The sequence below is a fragment of the Lemur catta genome, chromosome 9 (assembly GCF_020740605.2).
Source record: "Lemur catta isolate mLemCat1 chromosome 9, mLemCat1.pri, whole genome shotgun sequence".
Classification (NCBI taxonomy): domain Eukaryota; kingdom Metazoa; phylum Chordata; class Mammalia; order Primates; family Lemuridae; genus Lemur; species Lemur catta.
The window spans coordinates 2,907,310-2,928,133 of record NC_059136.1 but is presented as its reverse complement, the minus strand read 5'-3'; the positions used below and the strand labels follow the sequence as shown (position 1 = coordinate 2,928,133).

General features: G+C 45.1%; 1 protein-coding gene across 1 annotated transcript in view; it reads left to right on the top strand.

Moving 5' to 3' along the window:
* The window catches only part of SH3GL3 (SH3 domain containing GRB2 like 3, endophilin A3), a 151,725-nt gene that overhangs the window by 6,860 nt on the left and 124,041 nt on the right, over positions 1–20,824 (top strand). Inside the window, exon 2 of the mRNA XM_045561572.1 lies at positions 12,059–12,127. Coding sequence (XP_045417528.1) covers positions 12,086–12,127 — 42 coding nt within the window. The 5' untranslated portion in view covers positions 12,059–12,085. The remainder of the gene's footprint in view (positions 1–12,058; positions 12,128–20,824) is intronic.

Sequence of the window (20,824 nt, the reverse complement as noted above, 5' to 3'; positions counted from 1 at the left end):
TCTGAGGGTGCCTTGCCTCTGGCTCCCCAGCAGCACGGCAATGCCTGCCCCTGCCAAGGGACATTCTCTTCAGCAGAGGACGCCGGGGCTAAGATGAAGGAGACAGCTAAAATCTCCCCATGAAGCTTCCTCTTGGCTTCATGCACAGGCAAGACTTAAAACCCAGAATAGCATTCTGCTTTCCTGCCTCTTATTTTCTGAAACAATATCCACACTTGCAAGGGGGCTTTTGTCCCCAGCTATGCTGAGTTGGGACTCTCAGTGGCCTGAACTGGGACGGGGGCCGATATAGGACAAAGAGCAGGAAACCTGCCCTCAGCCTCAGTCAGGAAAGGGAACGCAGGGCACCCACAGGGCACGAGGGATCCTCCAGGGGCCAAGGACAACCTGTGCACACTGGCCACTCTCCACTCTGTGACAGTCTTCGTTAAAGAAAACAGCGTGCACACAGGCAGCATTAGAAGGCACAATGATGTTAAAGACAGGGAAAAAAAGCACAAAAGCTTTCTCTAAAATACAATACATCTATTGTTGTAGAAATTAACTTCCAAGGGGGCAGACTCTTTTCCATTCACTGTTTTATCCCAGCTCCTAGTGCTGGGTTTGGCACATACTAGTCACTTAATAAATACATTTTGAAAAAAGAGTGCCACACCAAACAGTTCACAAAGCACCTGCTTTGTGTTTTTAATAAATGGCAAAAAAAATCCTTTCATCTGTTAAAAAATATTAGGCCAACCCTACTGAGCCATGACGTTAAGATATGGGTTCTGATTCAGTGGGTCTGGGGTGGGCCTGAGATTCCACATTCCTACCAAGTTTCCCGCGGGAAACTTAGAAACTTACACTTTGAATGGAGAGGACTGAGACGTTTCGGAATCAGCTCCGTGCACGAAGCATTATTTCTGCTCCTGTCTCTCAGCACCAAGATGGACAGCGACATCCGTGAGATACGGGAAGTCTAAGTGATGTGCCCGGGCGGAAGCCAAATATATGCAGAAAACAATGTATCCTTGTTTCACATACAAAGGAAATGATGTTCGTGGGCAGCCTTGCTACTCAGAAACAAAAGCTTTTCATCATGCCTTGATTAAAGGTGAGGCACTTTCTTAATCTAGATCCATCCACCGAACAGCTGGACAAATCCCAGTTTGGAAAATTATTGCCAAATGTGGAATCTCCCTTGCCATGCTAGTCCTCCAGTGTGGTTGGAGTTCTGTACTTGGGACAGATGGATGTTTGGGAAATTGCTTTGCTTCGCTGACTGTTGCAGACCCTGGGACTGGTGCGTGATTATTACCAAAACCACGGCTAGCAAACGCTTTTGCAAATTATGACTCATTCCCCTGAGCCGACTCTTCACAATGCCTGCTCAGCCGTACCCGTTGATCACTCCTTTTGTCATCTGACTTGCAGACGGGTGCCTGATCTCCTTTGATATACTGTACATGACATCCTAACAAACCCTTCTCTTTAATCAAAGGAATCAGACATATGCCACCGTCAGAAGTCGGGGTGGGGCAAACACAGAGCAGATGTGTTCCTGCAGGTCAGATGGAATGAGTGGATTTGGAACATACACTTGGCATAATCTTTAAATTAACCCCAGGATCTAATTTTAAAATAAAACCCCACATTTTTCAGAGGACAGAGACGTTGTATCCAGCGGCTTTGAGCAGCAGCAAGAAGACAAAAGTTCTGAGACAACTTTTCATAAATCCATTTAGAAGGATAGCATTATGTGTGGAAATTCTTGGGCCAAAGGGTCTCATCTTTTTAGATATTTGAAGAAAAAAACACTTCTACATTCAAATACCAAAAGAGATACAGATCTATGGATGTTAAAGCAGCCTGTGAATAAAAACAAATATGCTAGTTGCCTACACATATTAATGTTGAAAATCATCTTGCCAGATGTACATTCACAGGAGGATAGACATAAGTTAGAATTCTTTTTCTAACAGTTCAGCAGAGCTATTTTCTTTCCAAAGGGAAGAGGTGCTCAAGAAAGGGTCTGTAACGATGGACATGCTCAAGAAGTGCTGGGATGATGCAGACGTTGAGCCAGAGGTTGGACTGATTACCTAGGAGGGCTCTAGGCCTGAGACGTCTGAGAGTCCGTGTCTGACACATCCCCCTTCCTGCCACTCCAGCTCAAGGCTGCCGCACGTGCTGAGGAAGGGCCAAGCTGACTGTGCCATCTGGGTCCCCTGCCCTCCCACGTGACCTGCCCGTTCTGGGCCCTGGTCTGCCTGCCCAGCCTGTTCCAGCCACCCCATCCTGCCCTGTACTGGCTTGTCGCCCAGACCCCCGTTCCTGGCAAACACCACCTGCCTCCTCCCAGCCCTTCCCTTCAGCCACCAATGTCCGTTCTGGCAAGGAAGAGACCAATCAAGATGCTCGCCTAGAATTTCTCTCCCTTATCCGTAAATTTGCTCCTTATTTTCATTATTTTCCCCTCTAGGAAACAGGGTGATGAAATAGAAAATACTATATTCTTTGCTTATATATATTTGAATCCTAGCTCTTCCACTTTCTGACCGGTGACCTTGAGAAAACTTGGGCAGTTTCTCTGAGCCTCTTTGTTAGCTCCGTTATTCATGTGTCTGTTCAACGTGTACTGCGCTTTCACTGCATGTCAAGCACTGAGCTAGGTTTGGAGGATCTGATGGCCAGAGAATGCTTTCCTGGGAAGGCTGTGCTCAAGCTGAAACCTAAGAATAAGTAGCGGCTCACTTAGCTTAAACGGGAAGTGGTGCCCTTCTGGGCAGGGGAGCAGGGAGCAAAGACCACGTTGGGGGTGAGTGACTGGGAGAGGGACAGAGGGCCAGCAGAGTGAGGGGCTGTGTGACACAAGGTGAAGCTGGAGAGGAAGGCAGGGTGGCAGGGTGGGTTGGGGGGGGACTGTCAGGCTTCACAGGCCATGGGGAGGAGGTTAATCTTCCTTCAAGGAGCAACAAGAAGTCCTGAAGCCTGTTAAAGTTGGTGATGTGGCAGAGATTGGTTTGTATTTTGAAAGGCATAGTTTGTCCTCGTGCAGAGACTGGATTCATCGACTTGAGTGAATGACAGAGTAAATGATGTGAGTTGAACAATTTTCTGGAGACAGAGGGACAGAATACTCACAGCTGTGGTTGGTAGAACCAGAATGCACAGTACGTGTTGTGGAGTTTGGGTGGAAGAAATGGAAAGAGAAGCAGGTGGCTCAGAGGAGAAGCCTTTGCTAAACTTGGGGTAATAGGCAGATTAGCTGTGAAGCATGTATTCTTTTTTCCTCCTTAAGCAAAATTGAGGGAAGTCACCTCTACCACATGGAGGCACTTCCAGATTACAAAACTGTTTCAAGAAAATATAAAACGGTTTGCTAATGTGGTAAAATGCAATATAGACTTCTGAATACTGCTGGAACCATACAACCTGTCTGGAATTAAGAAGCATCCGAATGATTTAAGAAGAAAAACCATTGAGAATGGAAGGAAGAGGGCAGAAAAAGGATAATAATCTTTTTCCTATGACTCTCAATCCAGAGTCCTCTTGCTGCTGCTGTTTCTATCCCATAAGCAACCCCATGGGACCAACATTACAAATAAGAGAATACAAACTCTCAATGCTCAATTACTTTGTAGACAAGATGACACCTGAAGCTTTGGGATGGGGTGGGGGACCCGGCTATACATTTTCCAGAAGACCACGGTCAATAGTGGGAAATGCCTGCTGGCAGGAAGCTTTTAAATTACTGAGACCATTAGACACAGTAGACGTGATGTGAGCAAACATCTGAGTCAAAATACGAATGGATAATGGAATCTACGAAAGGAAGGATCAATGAGGCATTGTAATTTGCAAATACAGAGAGATAGGCAGATGCCTGGGGAGACGGTAGAACACTGGGATTATACCTCACCCAGGTTTTTACAAAAGCCTTGAATGGGGAGTGAAGAGATTGGCTATAAAGTGTAGCAGTTATAAAATATCTGAAATCTTTTGTCAGATTTCAGTTTAAGACAGTGGTTCTTAACCAGAGGCAATTTTGCCCCTGAGGGGACATCTGGTGCTATCTAGAAACGTGTTTGTCACAACTGGTGGGGAGTGAGGTACTTCTGCTGTCTGATGGGTAGAAGGCAAACATCCTGCAATGGGTAGAACCCCTTCCACTCCTTGTCACAACAAGAATTATCCAGCCCAAAATGTCGACAGTATCAGGGTTGAGAACCCCTGGCATAAAAGGAAAAATGCATGACAGATGAAAAAAGGGGCCCAAATCCACCACTCCTTGAAATAAACTATGTGCTCTACAGCATGAAGGTTGGCCCTCATAGGGAAGAGGGAGAGAAACTGTAAAACTCCTACTGGAAAACTTGCCTTCAAAACAAAGCTAGGAAAAAAGTCTGAGACTCTGAGGCAGTCCCCGCCGCTGCATTTACGCAGTTCCCCTCGGTTACACTTTTTTTGCTAGCTGGCTCTGATAAAATCAATTCGTTTTGAGAATCTTGAGTGCACAGTAAAGTCATTGAGAAAAGTGTATTAATAAAACACAAAGAATGTTGTCAGTCTATGTGGGCTGCTGCAAATCTCTTGGATCCAGGTCTAAAGGCAGACGAGAAAGTGACAGGTGCTGAGCTACTGCATTATCCTGCTTCCAAGACAAGTTGCCCCCCTGGGCCGTGCTGCTGGAAAGGCCCACTGCTCCTTGTGGGTTCTGGAGCCCAGCCCGGACTTGTGACAAGCCCACTCTTCACCAGCACATGTCAGGGAGTCTGCCAGCACCACCTCTGACACCTCTAGCTTTTTACCGTGTCTACTGTACCATGTGAGAAAGACTCACCTGTGTTCGCAAGTCACAAAATAAATTAAGATTTGGAACAGCAGAGAATTTTGTCTTGATTGAAACATATTTTTAAGTTTTTAGATGCCCATGCATAAGCTGTCTGATTTCCTTGCCTGCTGTTTAGAAGTGGATCGTCTCCACTTTCCTTCTTAGCTCAGAATTGTACCTACATCTTTCTAAGACTATTCTCACAGCTGATTCTGAATTGGGTCTCTCTTGACCTTTTTATAACAACTGTTCTCTTTTCTGTAACTTCTCTTGTTCTGTTTCCTTCCTTGGCTTTTTTCATTCTGTTTATCAACAAACCTAAACCCCCAACCCTAAATAACAAACAGAGCAGAAAACCACCTCTGTCCTGATCAGTGGTATCCCCTGGAGTTGTGCGACCTGGTGGTACTGTACTTACCTTACGGAGTTGATGTAAAGATTAAATGACTTAATACCTGTAAAACTCAAAACAATGCTTAGCACATAAGTGGTCAATAAATGTTAACTAGCTATTATCATTTAAATGACTTCAATGCTCAACATCAATCCTTGCAACAAATTTTTCTACTCCTGAATTGCTTCTTTTGACTCATCTCCTGGGAGCTATAATTCCTAAGGTTTTGCTTGCATGTTTGAGAATGTTTCTCTATTGCTTTTTTACTTGGAGGACATCTTGGCTGGTTATAAAACTCTCTAGTTCTTTATTGTTACTTTTATAGACATTTCTCACAAAGTGTTGCTGTGGCAAAGTCTGAGGTCAGCCCATTTTTTCCCTGTTTGTTTATCCGATTCTTTCAGCTCCATTTATTGGAAGACTTTCTTTTCCCCCATTGAATTGCCTTGGTGCCTTGGTTGAAAATCAATTGTCTTTATATGAGTGGGTCTATTTCTGGACTCTCCATTCTTGTCCATTAACCTATTTCTCTGTTATCACACTACTACCACATTCTCTTGATTACAGTAGCTTTATAGTAAATTTTAAAATCAGATATTGTGTATGTTCTTAAGATTTGTTCTTCATTTTCAAGAATACTTTGACTATTCTAGGTCCTTTGTATTTCTGCATATATTCTATAATCAACTCATCCATTTCTACAAAAAATGCCCTTTGGGATTTCGATTGGTATTAATCTATAGATTAATTTGGGGCAGAATTAAAATCTTTACAATAATGTGTCTTCTGATGTATAAACTTGATGTAATCTCGAGTTAGACTTTGACCCTTTGAAATTCTCTCAATGTATATATGCTTATATGTATGTATGTGTATGTACTTATGTTGGACAGCTCTTGTCTGTAGAAAGTTCTTTGCTTTACTTCCACTGGGCTGAAAAGTATAACTCTAACCTCTAGCAGTTGGATAAGAGCGGGGGATCAGAAGCAGGGATGTTATGTTGATAAGCTGATTCTGGGAAGAGTTGGCAATAAGGATGATTAGGAGAGAGGCCTGGGTTCCTTTGCAGGCAGCACAGGCCAGGCTTTCCTGGATGTTGGTCCAGTGCGGATCGTGGCACTGGTGGGAAAAGGATGGCTAGAAATGGAGAGAAGCATCCACAGCTAGTATTATGCAATGCTTGAGGGAGAGATAAATGGCATAAGTTCTGGCCAAAGTCACTGGTCCTTGTGAAGGCTGATGGGAAAATTCAGATAGACAGATACATCCCATATAAATATATGTTCCCCAAAGTAGCATATGTCCTGTTCAAGGCTAGGCTGAGTCTTTGGGTTTGAAAGATAAACAGACTTTCACTTCTCAGGGTTGGTCATTTGTATGGATATTTTACTGTAGCATAAAATATCAACAACATTTACATAATCTAAAAATAGCTAACATTTATTGGGCACTCATTCTGTACCAGGACCAATACCCCATTTTATACACATTTCATTTTCACAGCAACCTTTCAAGATAGGTAATATTAGCTATAATTTGCAGATGAATAAATTAGAGATTTGAATGGTGAAGTGGACCAGGACCACGAGGCTAGCAAATGGGAGAGCCCTTGCTCTAACCCCCACACCTCCTATTCTCTCTGTAGCATTGATCTATATTCACTTTGAATATCACCCACCGTCTTAATGCCGCTGAGACCTCATCATCCTGGGGGAAGCCCCACTGATGTCTAATTTACCTTCTTGACAACTTCTCTTCCCCATAAATCCAGACCAAGGCCAGGGTGAGCTCCTCTGTCAGCTTCTGTCTCCACTGTGCCTTAATTAGCCCAATGGAGATGGAACATCATGACCATCAGGGCTGGAAATTAGACTTGGGAGATCCCTGGTGGTGTTTAGGCCATTATTACTCAGCCTGGGCTTGCTTCTGGGCTTTTAAGTGCATTAGAGCACTCTGAATTGACTTGACTGGCTGCTTGTGCTGGCTGACTTGTCAAATTACCCCTCATTTGTATAGCTCACCTGATGTTGTTGAAGCACTTTCCTGGCATTGGGAGCCGCTGGTTCATCCTAAGGGATCTGGGGACTGGGCCTAGTTTTACAGGTGGAGAAGCTGAGACCTGGCTCTATTAAGTAAGTGTGTAGTTGGTCTCCTTCGAATGCTTAATGTTTGCAGCCATAGTGATTTTTTTCGTGAGGATAGATCTAAGGTTTCAGTCTGGCAGTTTAATGAGCCTCTGAGTGATGCAATGTTTGGGGTATCAAAGTGAAGCAGAGAGAGGACTGATTCATTATTGAACATGGGCCCTGTAGACCACCCAAAGAAATATCCTGGATTTTGGGGTTGACAGCCATTCTCTCAGTTATCTGGAGTAACAGACTGCTGGTCAAAAGCTATACAGCTGTCCATGTCACTCTAATAGAAGTGGTTTACCAGAGGCTGCTCAAGGGTGACTGCAGACCCAAGACAGTTGTGGTCTTGTGACTTCACCTTAGATCAATGCCATGTCCCCACTTGGTGGGGGGAGAGGTTAGTTAAAGGGGAGGGGCAACACATCCATCCACAGAACCATCAATTCATCCATCTATCCATTCATCTACCCATTCCCACAGCCATTTCTTCTATACATTTTGATTGAGTAACTACTAAGTGCCAGGTTTGGCACGTGATAGGCACTTGGGATGGGGGCTGGTTGGCTGGAGTTTGAAGGAGACGTTCAACCAGGCAAAGCAGAGTCTCCAGACATGGTTCAAGGAAAAAGAATTCTAACAGGCAGCAACAACTGGGGCCTGGGCCTCAATACCCCAAGACACTGGCAGAGATACAGTAAAAATGGGAATCAAAGCAATCTCTGATTGGAGGAGGAGCCCACGGTTGGCATGGGAATGTCTCACCCTGTGCCAGAAGGAGTGACCTTACTGTAAGTCCCTACATGGTCGTGAGAGGGGAACCTGAGGATTTGCCACCCATGCCTGCCACCCTGGACTGTAGGAGTCAAGCTGAAGTCCAAGTGGGGATACCATGAGACCAGAAATGGGAGCATGGAAAGGCCAAGGTTGGGGCAGGAGACAGGGGTTCATGGGCAAGACTTTCCAGGTTTACTAAATTGGAAAAATATTCTTTTGGCTGCTGTTTTGATATCCAGACTCCCCTTCTAGCTAGGGACACCCACTTAGCTCTCTGTGAAGGCAAAAACCTCTACTTCAGTAAAGTCCTAATAATTTAGGTACATAAAAAGGATTGTTGGAGGGCTGTGACAATGCTTTTTCTTGAGCCCTGGCCCTACAGATTTAGATTCAGTGAGTCTGGTGGGGGAAGGTGTCTCTGGATGAGGAGTAGCTCAGGAATCTGTATTTTAAACAAGCCGACCAGGAGATTCAGAGGCAGACAGGGGATACACGGAGACGTGTTTGGAAACCTCGCCAAATCCCACTGACACTCAACTTTGGCCAGATGCAGAGGGGAGACCCTGGTATCTAGTCTTAGTCCAGGATCCTCAAATGGTCTTGCTGCGGCTGCCCCAGGCCTGTTACCCAGGCTCCTTGCCTAGGTATTGACTAGTCTTATGGTCCAGATTCTGTAGGTTGGGTCTTTGCTCTTTGTTTCTCGAATTCTTAGCTCTGGGTCCTTTGACCCAACTATTTTCCCACTCTCCCAACACTCTCTGCCATCACCTGCCCTCGTCACTCTCCTGGGACTTGACCACCTGTTGTTCAGATCCATTCTCAGCCCACTTCCCATGACTCCCTCCTAGTGCATGACTAGGGCACATGACGTTTGGCTGCAACTTGTTACAAATGAAACCTTAAGACTGAGAAACTTCTAAAAGCTGCTGATCTGGGGAATATAGAGCTTTTGTACTCAACCTTAAATTGGTGGTGGGAGATAGGAGCTGAAATATTGTCATATTTCTCTGACTTTTTCTTTTGAGGAACATAGTTAAATTAGGGAACTAAGAGAGGAATAATTATAAAGGATTTGTGTATTTTGTTTCCTAAATCTAGGAATATGTCTGGACCCCTAGATTAAGCGGCCATTTCAAATGAGAAGTTCACATATGCATGTTGACTCTGTATTTAACATGGAAAGGTCCTTTCCTGAAACTCAAAGGCAGAGGTAGCTCCAACAAAAGTTTTAAGTTTGTGAAATTCTTGTCTTGCCCCTCACTTTCCTCTTACAGAATATTGCTTGGACTTTTCCATAGTCTTTAGGACTCTCCGTCAGATTCTCCTACAAGTAAAAAAGGAAGCAACCAAGATATTAGTAACATGGCAACAATTAGCTCGATGTGTAACCACTACCAGGAGCACGTGTGTTTTAAAAGAAAGTCCATCCATCGTAGGAGAAGCACCAAAAGGCAACATGCCAAGAGTGTAATTTCAGACACAGTGGTCTGTGGTCAAGAAAGATATTTTGGGATCTTAGGTCCTCCTGGCTTTCCAGAATCCACTGGTCAGTGACCACTTGTCCATACAAGTGGGAACTCTGCTCAGGTGACACTTTAGAAGGGCAGAGAGTAGCAAACCACCAGTGGGAACTCTGGCTTGCTTTGAAGTAGCAAGATGGGTGTCAGTGGCAGGCAGCACCTTTGATTGGCTGAGAGTGGGCATTTGATCCTGTCTGAGCCAATTAGTCTATAGCACCCTCCTTGCCTCAAGTGATTGCTCAATTGATGGAGACTTGACACATGTTGGACCAATCAGAGCCCTTCCCTGGGTCACAAAAGCTGCCAGTGGCCATGTTTCAGGAAGGTGGACTGAGAGAAGGAAGCTCACGATTGGCAGAATCATGGAGATGGAAAGTGAGACAGAGCCCTCCGGGATTCTCTGGGTCAAACTGAACAGCTTCAGGCCTGTATTCGTTTCCTGGGCTGCCATAACAAAATACCACAGAGTGGATGGCGTCAAACAGAAGTGTATTTTCCCATAGTCCTCTAGACCGGACGTCTGCGATGCAGGTGTCCGCAGGGTTGGTTCCTCCTGAGGCCTCTGCCCTTGGCTTGCAGATGGCTTATTCTTCCTGCCTTCATGTGGCCTTCCCTTTGTACGTGTCTGTGTCCACATTTCTTCTTCTCATAGGGACACCAGTCACATTGGATTAGGAGCCATCCTAGTCACCTCATTGTATTCCATGACCGCTTTAAGAACCCTATCTCCAAATACCATCATGTTCTGAGGTGCTAGAGGTTAGGAATTCAACATACGAATTTTTGGAGGACACGATTCAGCCCACGGCAAGGGCCTAGTGGCAAAGCACAGCACACAGATGCTCCCCACGTCTCCCTGTACCCCAGCCTTTCTCTGGCACTCCAAGGGATCAGTGGCTACTGCAAATGGCATCTCTTTTCTTAGTATGTTCGGATATTGTTGGTATGTAGAATTTCTAGGGTCTTGCTATATTAGGTATAGAAACGCATTGTCTGCGATATAAGCTGCAAATATTTCCCCAGTTTGTCTTTTTTGCTGCCATACAATCTAAAGAATTACTTGCAAAATTATAATTAATTATTTAAAAGTTGCTCTGGATTTTGACTGGTAATTGAGTTCTCTCTTGTAATAGAGATAATGTGAATAAGGTGGCAGACAGTGTAACGAGATTGGTATACTTGGAGTCTGAGAATACCAGGCAGAGGAAAGAGGCATGGCTGAAGCAATAAACCTCTCTGGGGCCTTAGTGTCCTTTCCCATGGGACAGATGCTGCCTCCTGCCCCCCTCCCTGTCCCCAAGCCCACACTAAGAGTAACGTTTGAAAAAAAAAATAGCCCTAAACTTTCTAGTGCCTGTAAGTGCTGTTTTCTCCCCAGGAATATATAGGAAAGCTGGAAGGGGGTGCGGGGGTGGGGGAAACCATGAATAAAAATATCATTAACGACGTGTCAAACTCCATTCGTTTTCCATCCAAGTGAGTGTGGCTCAGAATACAGATGCTGTAGCGGGGGATGAGATGGGGTGGGGCTGGAAGCAGAGACTGAGAGATCATTAGCCACCCTCCTGCTTGCTGCCCAGGGTTATCAGATAAGAGCAAAACTGGCCAAGATGCTCTGTTCTCTGAAGTAGGCTCAGCTTGGGGAGAAATATTGATTCTGACCACAGTCATCCCTGTTTCAAAAGTTATTTCATGTTCGAAAGAAGTGATATGGTTGATGAAAGAAGATAAAAATATCTCTACGTGATATGACTTGGTGTTCATGAAACCGTGTCCTTAAACAAACAACCGGCTGGAGTTTTGGTGACTGCAGTTGCCTCTCAAGTGGTCCCTTGGGAGGAGGTCTAGATATTTATCCACAGAGGCTGCCTCATTTCTAAAACTGTTTCTTAAGAGTAATGTCCTTTGAATAGTGTCTGTACTGTTTGAGGGTAAGGAAGAATTTCAGAAATCATCAAAGGCTTTTGGAGACAGGGTAGGAAGTCAGTTTTGCTATTCTGTAGAGGCAAAGGTGGATTGATGGTGAAGTCCATGACACTTCAGCCTTAAAGCCCCTCGCTTGCCAGGGCCCCTTCCCAGGATCAGTGTGTCCTCCAGGACGGAGGAGAGGAAGCAGCAGCCCAGCATACCTAGGCTTGGTGCACTGTGCCAGGTGGGCCTGCTCTCTACCTGTGTCCCATCCCTAGTGACAGCCTGCTTCCCTGATGGGAGGTCACCCCCTTGTCCTCCACCTCACACCCACTGACACCCCAGGCCCTCACTCCAAGACATTGAATAGACTGGGGGTGCAGTTACAGAGTTGGCATCAATAAGAGGCTACGAAGGTGGGAAAAACCAATTATAAACTATCAATACTAAAAAAATACATTTCTATTGAGCATGCTAGAGGAAGAACTGAATTACTTTTCTATTCTCTCCATAGAAAACGATATCACAAAATCATTGTCATATGAAGAGGCATTCAAGGTCCAAGAGTGTGAAGCCAAAAAAGGTAGGAGAAATATATAATAGGGTAGTTAATGAATAATAATGATGATGATGTGATAAGTAATTTTCCTGGATTTTTTTCCAGCTTTATTGAGGTATGACTGACAAAAAAATTGCATGTATTTGAGGTGTACAATGAGATGTTTTGATATGCATCTATACTGTGAAATGATTACCACAATCAACCTAATTAGCATATCAAGCACCTCACGTATTTACCATTTTTTAAAATATTTGTTGTGAGAACACTTGGAGATCTACTCTGTTAGCAAATTTCAAGTATACAATATAGTATTGTTAACTATAGTCACCATGTTGTACCTTAGGTCTCCAAAACTTGTTCATCCTATAACTGTCTCTGTACCCTCTGACCAACACCTTCCCATTTCCCCCACTCCCCGGATCCTCATAACCAGCTTTCTACCATTTCTATGAGTTTCACTTTTTTTTAGATTCCCCATATAAGTGAGATCATGCAGTATTTGTCTTTCTGTGTCAAGCTTATTTCACTTAGCATTGTGTCCTCCAGGTTCATCCATGTTGTTGCAAATGACAAGATTTTCTTCTTCTTTAAGGCAGAATAATATTTTATTATGTATACACACCACCTTTTCTTTATTCATCCATTGATGGACACTCAGGTTGATTCCTTACCTTGGTTATTGTGAATAGTGCTGCAGTAAACACGGGAGTGCAGACATCTCTTCAAGACTGTGATTTTATTTCCTTTGGATATATACACAAAACTGGGGTTGCTGGATCATATGGTAGTTTTACTTGCAATTTTGGGGGGAACCTCCGTACTGTTTTCCATAATGGCTGTACTACTTTATATTCCCAACACCGGGCAAGGGTTTCCTGTTCCCTGCATCCTCCCCAACACTTGTTATCTTTAACTCCTGACTTTGGATAACAGCCATCCTAACAGGTGTGAGGTGAGACCTCACTGTGGTTTTGATTTGCATTTGTGCCAGTTACCACTTTGCTGCCTCTCTGCTCCTACCAGCCTTCTTCACTCTGCTTTGTACAACCAGAACCAGGCTATGCAGACGTTTCTCCTTTACCTGCGAGCATAATGCCCAACTTTGTCAGAGGAGGGTGGTTGAGAGACAGTGGGAGACAAAGGGCCCACTATTTCTGGTATGCTTTCTTCTCTTTTTGTTTCTGAGGCTTTGGCCACACCCTGTGGCACTTACCCCAGCAAGTTTCAGGACCACCCCGGTAGGTGGCTTCCAGTGAGTTCTGCCAACACTCCAGCCAGCTTCCCAGCGATCTCCCTGGTCCCCTGACAGGCAACCTTCCCAGCAAGTCTAGTCCACACGCCAGCAGGTGGTTCTACTGCTTGCTAGACCTGGCCTGTGACACCTCAGCAAACTTCTCCAGCATCACTGGGTTTACTGAGAACACCCACACCCTCACTATCAAGCTCTGACGCTCAGCCCTGGAGAGACTCTTCCAAAATTTATTACTTCCTTTGGTACCCTCGGCCCTAGAGGTCATGGCTGTTCCCTTTAACCACTATTCCTATACTCTCAGTGCTCTCTTTACCCCTTAGGAGTTAATCCCATATTATCAGGGAATAATTCTCTATATTAAACTTTACCTGTTCAAATTCTTTTGTGAATTTTGCCTTCTATGTGAACCTTGATTAATACAGATATATGTTAGCTCTTAAATTTGAATTTACTGACATTTCTTTTTTTATTCTAAATATTCACCTTTATACCTCATTTTTATTTGTTCTATAGTATTTTTTTAAGACAGTCTCCCAAATTATCCAAATTATATAAGCTTCAGGCCTCACAAAACCTGGATCAGCGGCTGTGAGGTTGGAAAGTGTGCCAGGAATGTCAGGCTCTGTGGAGCGGCCGCCTCAAAGTTTTCGTGGAGCCTGATGAGCTGCAGTCTCAGGGTCGTGGCTGGTGGCAGAGGCTACAGGACATGGCTCTCACATGGGTCTTACGATCTTAGGTCACCTCACTCGGAACGAACATCAGCATGTACTTACATTCTACCTTACATCACAAGGTATTTGAGGTAGACTCCACATGAGAAAACTGGGGCTCAGGGTGGGGAAGGGACATGCCTGAGATCACGGGGAAAGTTAGCAGAGGAGTCTGGGCTAGAGTTTGGGTCCTGACTCCCAGAGCTCAGTACCTCTGTGAGGGAGTCAGAGGAGTGGGGGGAGCGAAGTCTCTGAGGTGGGCATAGACTGCATCTTCCACTCAGGTAGTGACAGGCTTCGTAACTCAGGCCGGCCTGCCCCGGGGAACAGCTAGAAAATCTGGACAAAGTATAAAGTCTTCTTGAGGCACCAGAGACACAACTAAGCAGTGAAAAATGACAGTGTGCTGAGATTTTGGAGGCAAACGAAAACCTGAAATACGAGCTTAGCATTTGGGGTTTCTTTTCCCTTTGGAGCATCTGCCTATTCCAAAAAAGGCAATTGAGAAGGAGAAAAACTGAGTAAACTCTTGGCAGCCTCAGGGGTGAGGGATCATGGCTGACATCTCCTTCCCTTCATTCAATCTGTCATCAGATCCTGCCACTTTTACCTGAGAATTTCTCTGGAATCCTTTCATTTCTCTCCACCTCCCAGAACCACCCTGGCTTGACCTGCTAGCACCTCATGTCTAAGCCATCGCCTCCGTGCCAGGGCCCCTCCAGTCTGCTCCTCACGCTTACATTCCTCCACAGATGCAGCCGATGTGACCAGACCACTCATCTGGTTACTGCTTTAACATTGTAATTATTTATCTTTATATCTAGGATTCAGACCCAAGTCTTTAACAGGACCTGCAAGACCCTGCATAGTCTGGCTGAAGCCTCATTTCACACCGTGCATCCTCCGAGGGGTCCGGCACCCTGATTTTCTTTCTGCTCTATGCCCACTCCTAGTGCAGGGCCTTTGCAACATGCTCCACTTGTGTCTGGAATGCTCTTCCTAAGCCCCATTTCTCAGGTCATTTCTTAGCTCCACTTGCGGGAGAGGGGCACGTCTGAAAGGGAAAATGAGTATTCTCTCTTAGCTCATCAGCTTCCCATGGATGGGCGGATGGTTTCAGGATGATTTAAGTGCATTACATTTATTGTGCCCTTTATTTCCATTATTATTACATTGTAATATAGAATGAAATAATTACACAACTCACCATAGGTTGGGGACCCCTGTAAGGAACTCTAGCACTCCTGTTCTGCAGTCAAACTCGCTAAAGTAACCTGTGAGTTCCACGGTTTTCCCTTGCAGATAGCCCTTCTGGAGCCATTCCTGCCATCAGCCCTGCACGGCCTGACCCAGCCTATCATCTCCCTTTGCGAGTACCTGTGCCTCAATTCCTGAAACTGTGCAGGTTTCCGGGCTGTGAGTCATCGGTTTCTGTTGACCAGCTTCTTTCCCTGCAGGGGGTCAGATCTTTGCCTTCACAGCTCGGTTAGTTAGTACCATTCATTCAACGACTTTTCAGTTTCCCAAATTTGGTTGACATCTCTCTAGTCTGCCATCTCTCATTCTCTTTCTTATTCCTTCAGTGTCCTTCTCTGAGGCTTTGGGAAGAGCTGGAGGTAAACCTGTGTGTTCCATCTGCCTGGTATGAGTGAAAACTTGCATAAATTCTTAACTTCATAGTTCAAGTGACAGAATCGACCTCCAGTCATGTGTCGCTTAACAATGGGGCTAGTTCTGAGAAACTCGTCGTTAGGTGGTATCATCATTGTGGGAACATCATGGAGTGCACTTACACAATCCTACATGGTGTAGCCCACCACACACCTAGGCTATATGGGACAGCCTATTGCTCCTACGCTACAAACCTGTACACCATATTATTGCACTGAGTGCTGTAGACAATTGCAACATGATGGTGAGCATTTGTGTGTCTAAACATAGAAAAGGTACAGTGAAAATATGGTATTATAGTCTTATAGTACCACTGTCATGTATGCTATCTGCCATTGACTGAACCATCGTTACATGGTGCACGATTGTATCTGGAGTAAATGGGAGTGATTAGGGATTCCTCTACCCAGCTCATCCCCATGTACCACTTATGAGTGGCAGGACTTATTCCTAGATTGGGGGCACCCTGTATAGCCAGTCATGTTTATCTGTCTTCTCAGTATGTCTTCCAAATTTGCCTGTGGTCCATAAGGACTCTGCTCAGTGCAGAAGCAAAAAGAGTTCCCCTTGGGTCTCTTCCTTGCCACCTCCTGCTCGAAGTCCTTTTATCCCTTCTCCCTGAAGTGCTGCTCTTGGTCACGGTCTTGGGTGTGCATTGTCAGTCCATGGATTAGGCCTTTGGAGTGGGTTTTCCTGCTTTACCCAGACCCGTTCCTGGAGACAGGGTAAAGGGAGCCTCAGATCCTGCTGGTAGGATGGAAAAAGGCCACTGTGGTCATCTGTTCTCCAGGTGGGTTCTCTAAAACATATCAGATATCATGAGCTGTTGGCATATCTCCTGTATTTTATTATCCTGGAGAGTGTCTGCCTTCTTCTAAGACTTGGGTTATATTATGAGCATCCTTTTCAGTTATCTTAGCCTTGGAGGGTCTGGGCTCTAGGAAGAGAATGGAGGAGAGAAAAAAATTACAAAAAGAACTTTAAGATTCAAGCAAATATTGTTGGATGTATTAATTAGTATTTTGTGATGCCTAATCCTTTTATTTATTTATTTGTACATCTTTAAAAACAAAGTGCAAAGGAACTGAATGAACTTATGTTATACTTCTTGCCTCTTTTCATTCTAACCATCTGGGCAGGCATCACTAATTTGATGTAAACCCTCCGTATGCCATAATTTGCTTAATAATTCCCTATGGTGTACTAAGTTCCATAAAATCCATTTTTAAACAGTAAAGTGGAATTAAGACACTTCAAAGAGATAAATCTGATACCTTGGATATAAATTCTAAGAATTTGTTAAACATGTACTAGAAACATAAAAAAATAAAGTCGAAGTACCTTAGAAGGATTGGCTAAAAAGTAGTTACTGATATGATCAAAAGTAGAGGAAGCAGAAAGACATCAAAAGTTACTCAAAATATCTCCAAAAGAATGGACAGGGAACCCATGAGCAGTTGTGCAGGTTGTGCACTGGACAATGTGCCTAGTCAAGGAACGAAGCTTATACTTCCTTGCCTAGGTTAAGTGCCCATGGAATCCCACAAATGCTACAGGGGCTAAGGGTAGCCCTGAGAGCAAGGGCTACATTATAGTATGTGAGCTAGAATAGATTGTACAACTGTAAATTTTAGAAAATGTGTCATTAAGGGAATTGATGCTTTGGCATTTAGGCAAATTGGGATCTTCAGGGCCCCTCAGCAAGTTGGGACCCAGGTTGGGTGGCACCTGGTGCTTCTCCACTATACACTTTATCTGGGTCTTGCGAAGGACAGAGGGACAAGGCCTGGACCATGAACTCTGAGACTGCAGAGCTGAAATACCTAGTTTAGACAGTTAAGAAGGTTCTAGGTATTCAGAGAAACTCAAGTATTTCAGCTCATTTAATTAAATTATTTGCAAGAGCCTGAATATCTAAACTTCCAAAGTCCCTTAAAATTAGACCCCATGTCGGTAAATCAAGGAAACATAAGATGAAAATCAGAGTCAAGATTGTATAAAAGGTGACCCCACAGGTCCCAGGGGAAAATCCTACCAACATCCTCCAGGAGTAGGGAAGAGTCTCAGATTTTTTTCCTGAAATTGAAGATCTTGGGAAATGAGCTGGGGCCAGATCTGGAGCATCTGACACCTGCTGCCCTGCGGGGGCATGCTCCCTCCTGGGGGTGTGCGTCAGGGCCAGGCTGCGGAGAGAAGGAGGGAGGGGGCTCCTTTTCCTCACAATCAGGAGGAAGTGTGAGAGGAAGACGAGGTTCTCAGGATCACATTCAAGTGGAGATGAGGGGTCTGCAGGGAACTCACACCAGATGGACTCAATTTTCTATATAAAAATCACATGAGGTCATCCGACAAGTGTGGGGGTGGGGGGAAGGGCCAAAGAAGAATGGAGAGCAGGAGAGGAGGGCCGTGTTTGAAGTTTTTAGCCTTAAATGTATGCATGAGGGTGGCCAGGATTAGGTGATTGGTGATTTGTTTTGTTCTCAAACAGAAGTGATGGACCTGCAAGGGAGAAAGTTCAGGGCATTTGTTCATTGTCAATGAGCTAAGCATTATGATTTAATTTCTGTTTTAAAAATTGCTGCTATATGCAGTCAAAATCTTTTAAAATTATGAACTTTATTTAATTTTGTTTTGTATATAGAAAAGTGCACAGATTTCAACAGATTTTCACAAAACTAACCCTCTCATGAACCCAGACTGAAAACCCGAACATTAGCAGCACGCAAAGCCTCATCGTGCCCCCTTCCCACCTTGAATGCCCCTCCCAGGGGTAAACAGTACCCTGATTTCTAACAGCTTACATCCGTTTTGCCTAAAACTCAATGAACTTTAAAGTTAGTCTGTTCCTGCTCTAAAAACACTATGGGTATGATCTTAAGGCATTCGTTGATGTCTTATTTATTTTTTTTTTTTGGTGGGGAGACAGAATTTGTCCGGGTCTATAGTACTGGGGGTGTGTATGGACTGAGTAGTGGGCACAGCATGCTTCCTCTTCCAGAAGCTTGATCACAGTGAGCTCACAGTCCATGGGGCGGGTGGGTGATAGAGTGTGCACGACAGCACCCTGCACGCCCTCCATCAGCTCTTGTTCCCTGCTGTGGGTAGGCAGGGGGTCCTTGTGTGTGAGGAAGGGTCCAGGTCAGGGGTCAGGAAAAATCACCAGGATGGGACAATGCCAGTGGGTCCAACACATGCTTACTAGGCCATTTTTTCCCAGCTCAGAGTCTAATAGGGAGGAGAATAAAGCCACCACTGACTATAATGAAATAAAGGTCACATTAGGGCACAACGTAATCCAGTCTCCAAATACACACCATGTAATAGCAAATGAGTAGTCTAATAGTCTTGTGTCCCTCTGGTCAGGGCGAGGTACCTACACGGGTCAGTGGCAGGGACTTGCTGGACTCCAGCCCCTCACTAGATTCTGTATTTTCCTAAGACCACATGGGACACTCCATGGAAACCTGCCCACGTATTTCCAATGTGAGCTTCTGTAGGACAAACTCTCATTTATCTTTACTGTCCCACCCCCAACACAAGGCTGGGCACACACAGGTGCTCAATAAATGTGTGTTGAATGGATGAGTTGATGAATGAGCTGTAGTGTACTTTAGAGCAAGGGATACTCAAATACTGCAGTCCCCAACCCCTGGGCTGCAGCCCGGTACTGGTCTGTGGCCTGTTAGGAAACGGGCCGCTGTCACTGCCTGAGCTCTGCATCACCCTTCCTCAACCCACGACACCCCACCACACCCCACCCGAGTCCATGGAAAAATTGTCTTCCATAAAGCCGGTCCCTGGTGCCCAAAAGGTTGGAGACCACTGCTCAGATGTATCCAAATCCTGGTTCTCTCCAGGCCTGTGTGTGGGCTTCTGCAGCCAGAGCCTGGGAGGCGGGTCAGTCACATCTTGTTGGGTGATATTTCATCTCTCTGAGCTCTGTCTCTTCATCCCGACTTGGTCGTAGGTATCTGGAAGAGCTGCCATGAGAGTGCATGGAGGGTCTGTCTGTGAATTCTTCCCCCTTGCATATCCAGGGGCCTTTTAGGACCTGGGCCATGGAAGGTGGCTGCTTCATGGGTGAGGGCACATTCTATTCTTTGGGCAAAATCTGGCAAAACCAGGCTCAGATTCCTACCTGGGCCATGGTGATGACAAATGTAATGGCCTCTGAAGTTTACCTGCAGAGATGTTGAGCCTCAGGAGAGAAAATGATACCCCCATGGCCAACGGAAACACCTACCTGGAACTTGGTTGTTTTCCATCCATTCAGTTCCTCAATACCCAGGAGCTGCTGGCCCTGCGTGCTCACTGCTTGTGTAACGAATGTGTGTTGAATAGAAGCGCCACGTCCTGGGTCTCTGCGAGGCTGTGGGGACTGGCCATTTACAGCCTTGCCACTCTCGGTGTGGTCCCTGCCCAGCAGCACCGGCATCACTGGGAGCTTGCTAGAAATGCAGAGGCTCGGGCCTCGGTCCCTTCTGCAGACTCAGGCAGTCAGAACCCGCATTCTAACCAGTTTCCTGGGGGATTCTTGTGCACGTTAGGGATCATAAAGCTCTGCTTTAGAGAGCTGGGGAATCACACACTCAACTGTGGGAATCCTAGTTCTGCTGTTTCACTCTGAGGTCCCTCACTGCCCCCTATAGACCGTGATCATAGTAGCCATGGAATGACCAAAACGCAAATCAATGCGGGGTGGACACTGTGTACATTTTCTTGTATGATTAGTGCATATACAGCACAAGGGGAGACTCTTGAAATACCGGACGCTAAGCACAGTGAAAAGAGACATATGAAGTCAATCTGGGGATTTATTTTTCTATGGCTTATAGAAAAACGGGTGGAGAAAACACACATTTTAGTGGCCTGGAAACCATTCTTTTTGTAAAATTGAATGTGTCATTCTTTCTAGATTCTCTTAGCATAGTTCAGTGCAGTATAATTCCATAGCCATTGCCTCTAAATCCTGATAGTGTCTTCTGTGTATTCACTGAGCACATTTTATAAAAGGAATTTGGCATTTTTTCCCAAGGGGAAATGGGGACAATGGGCACAGTTAGAGCATTCGTCCCAGGTGGTGGC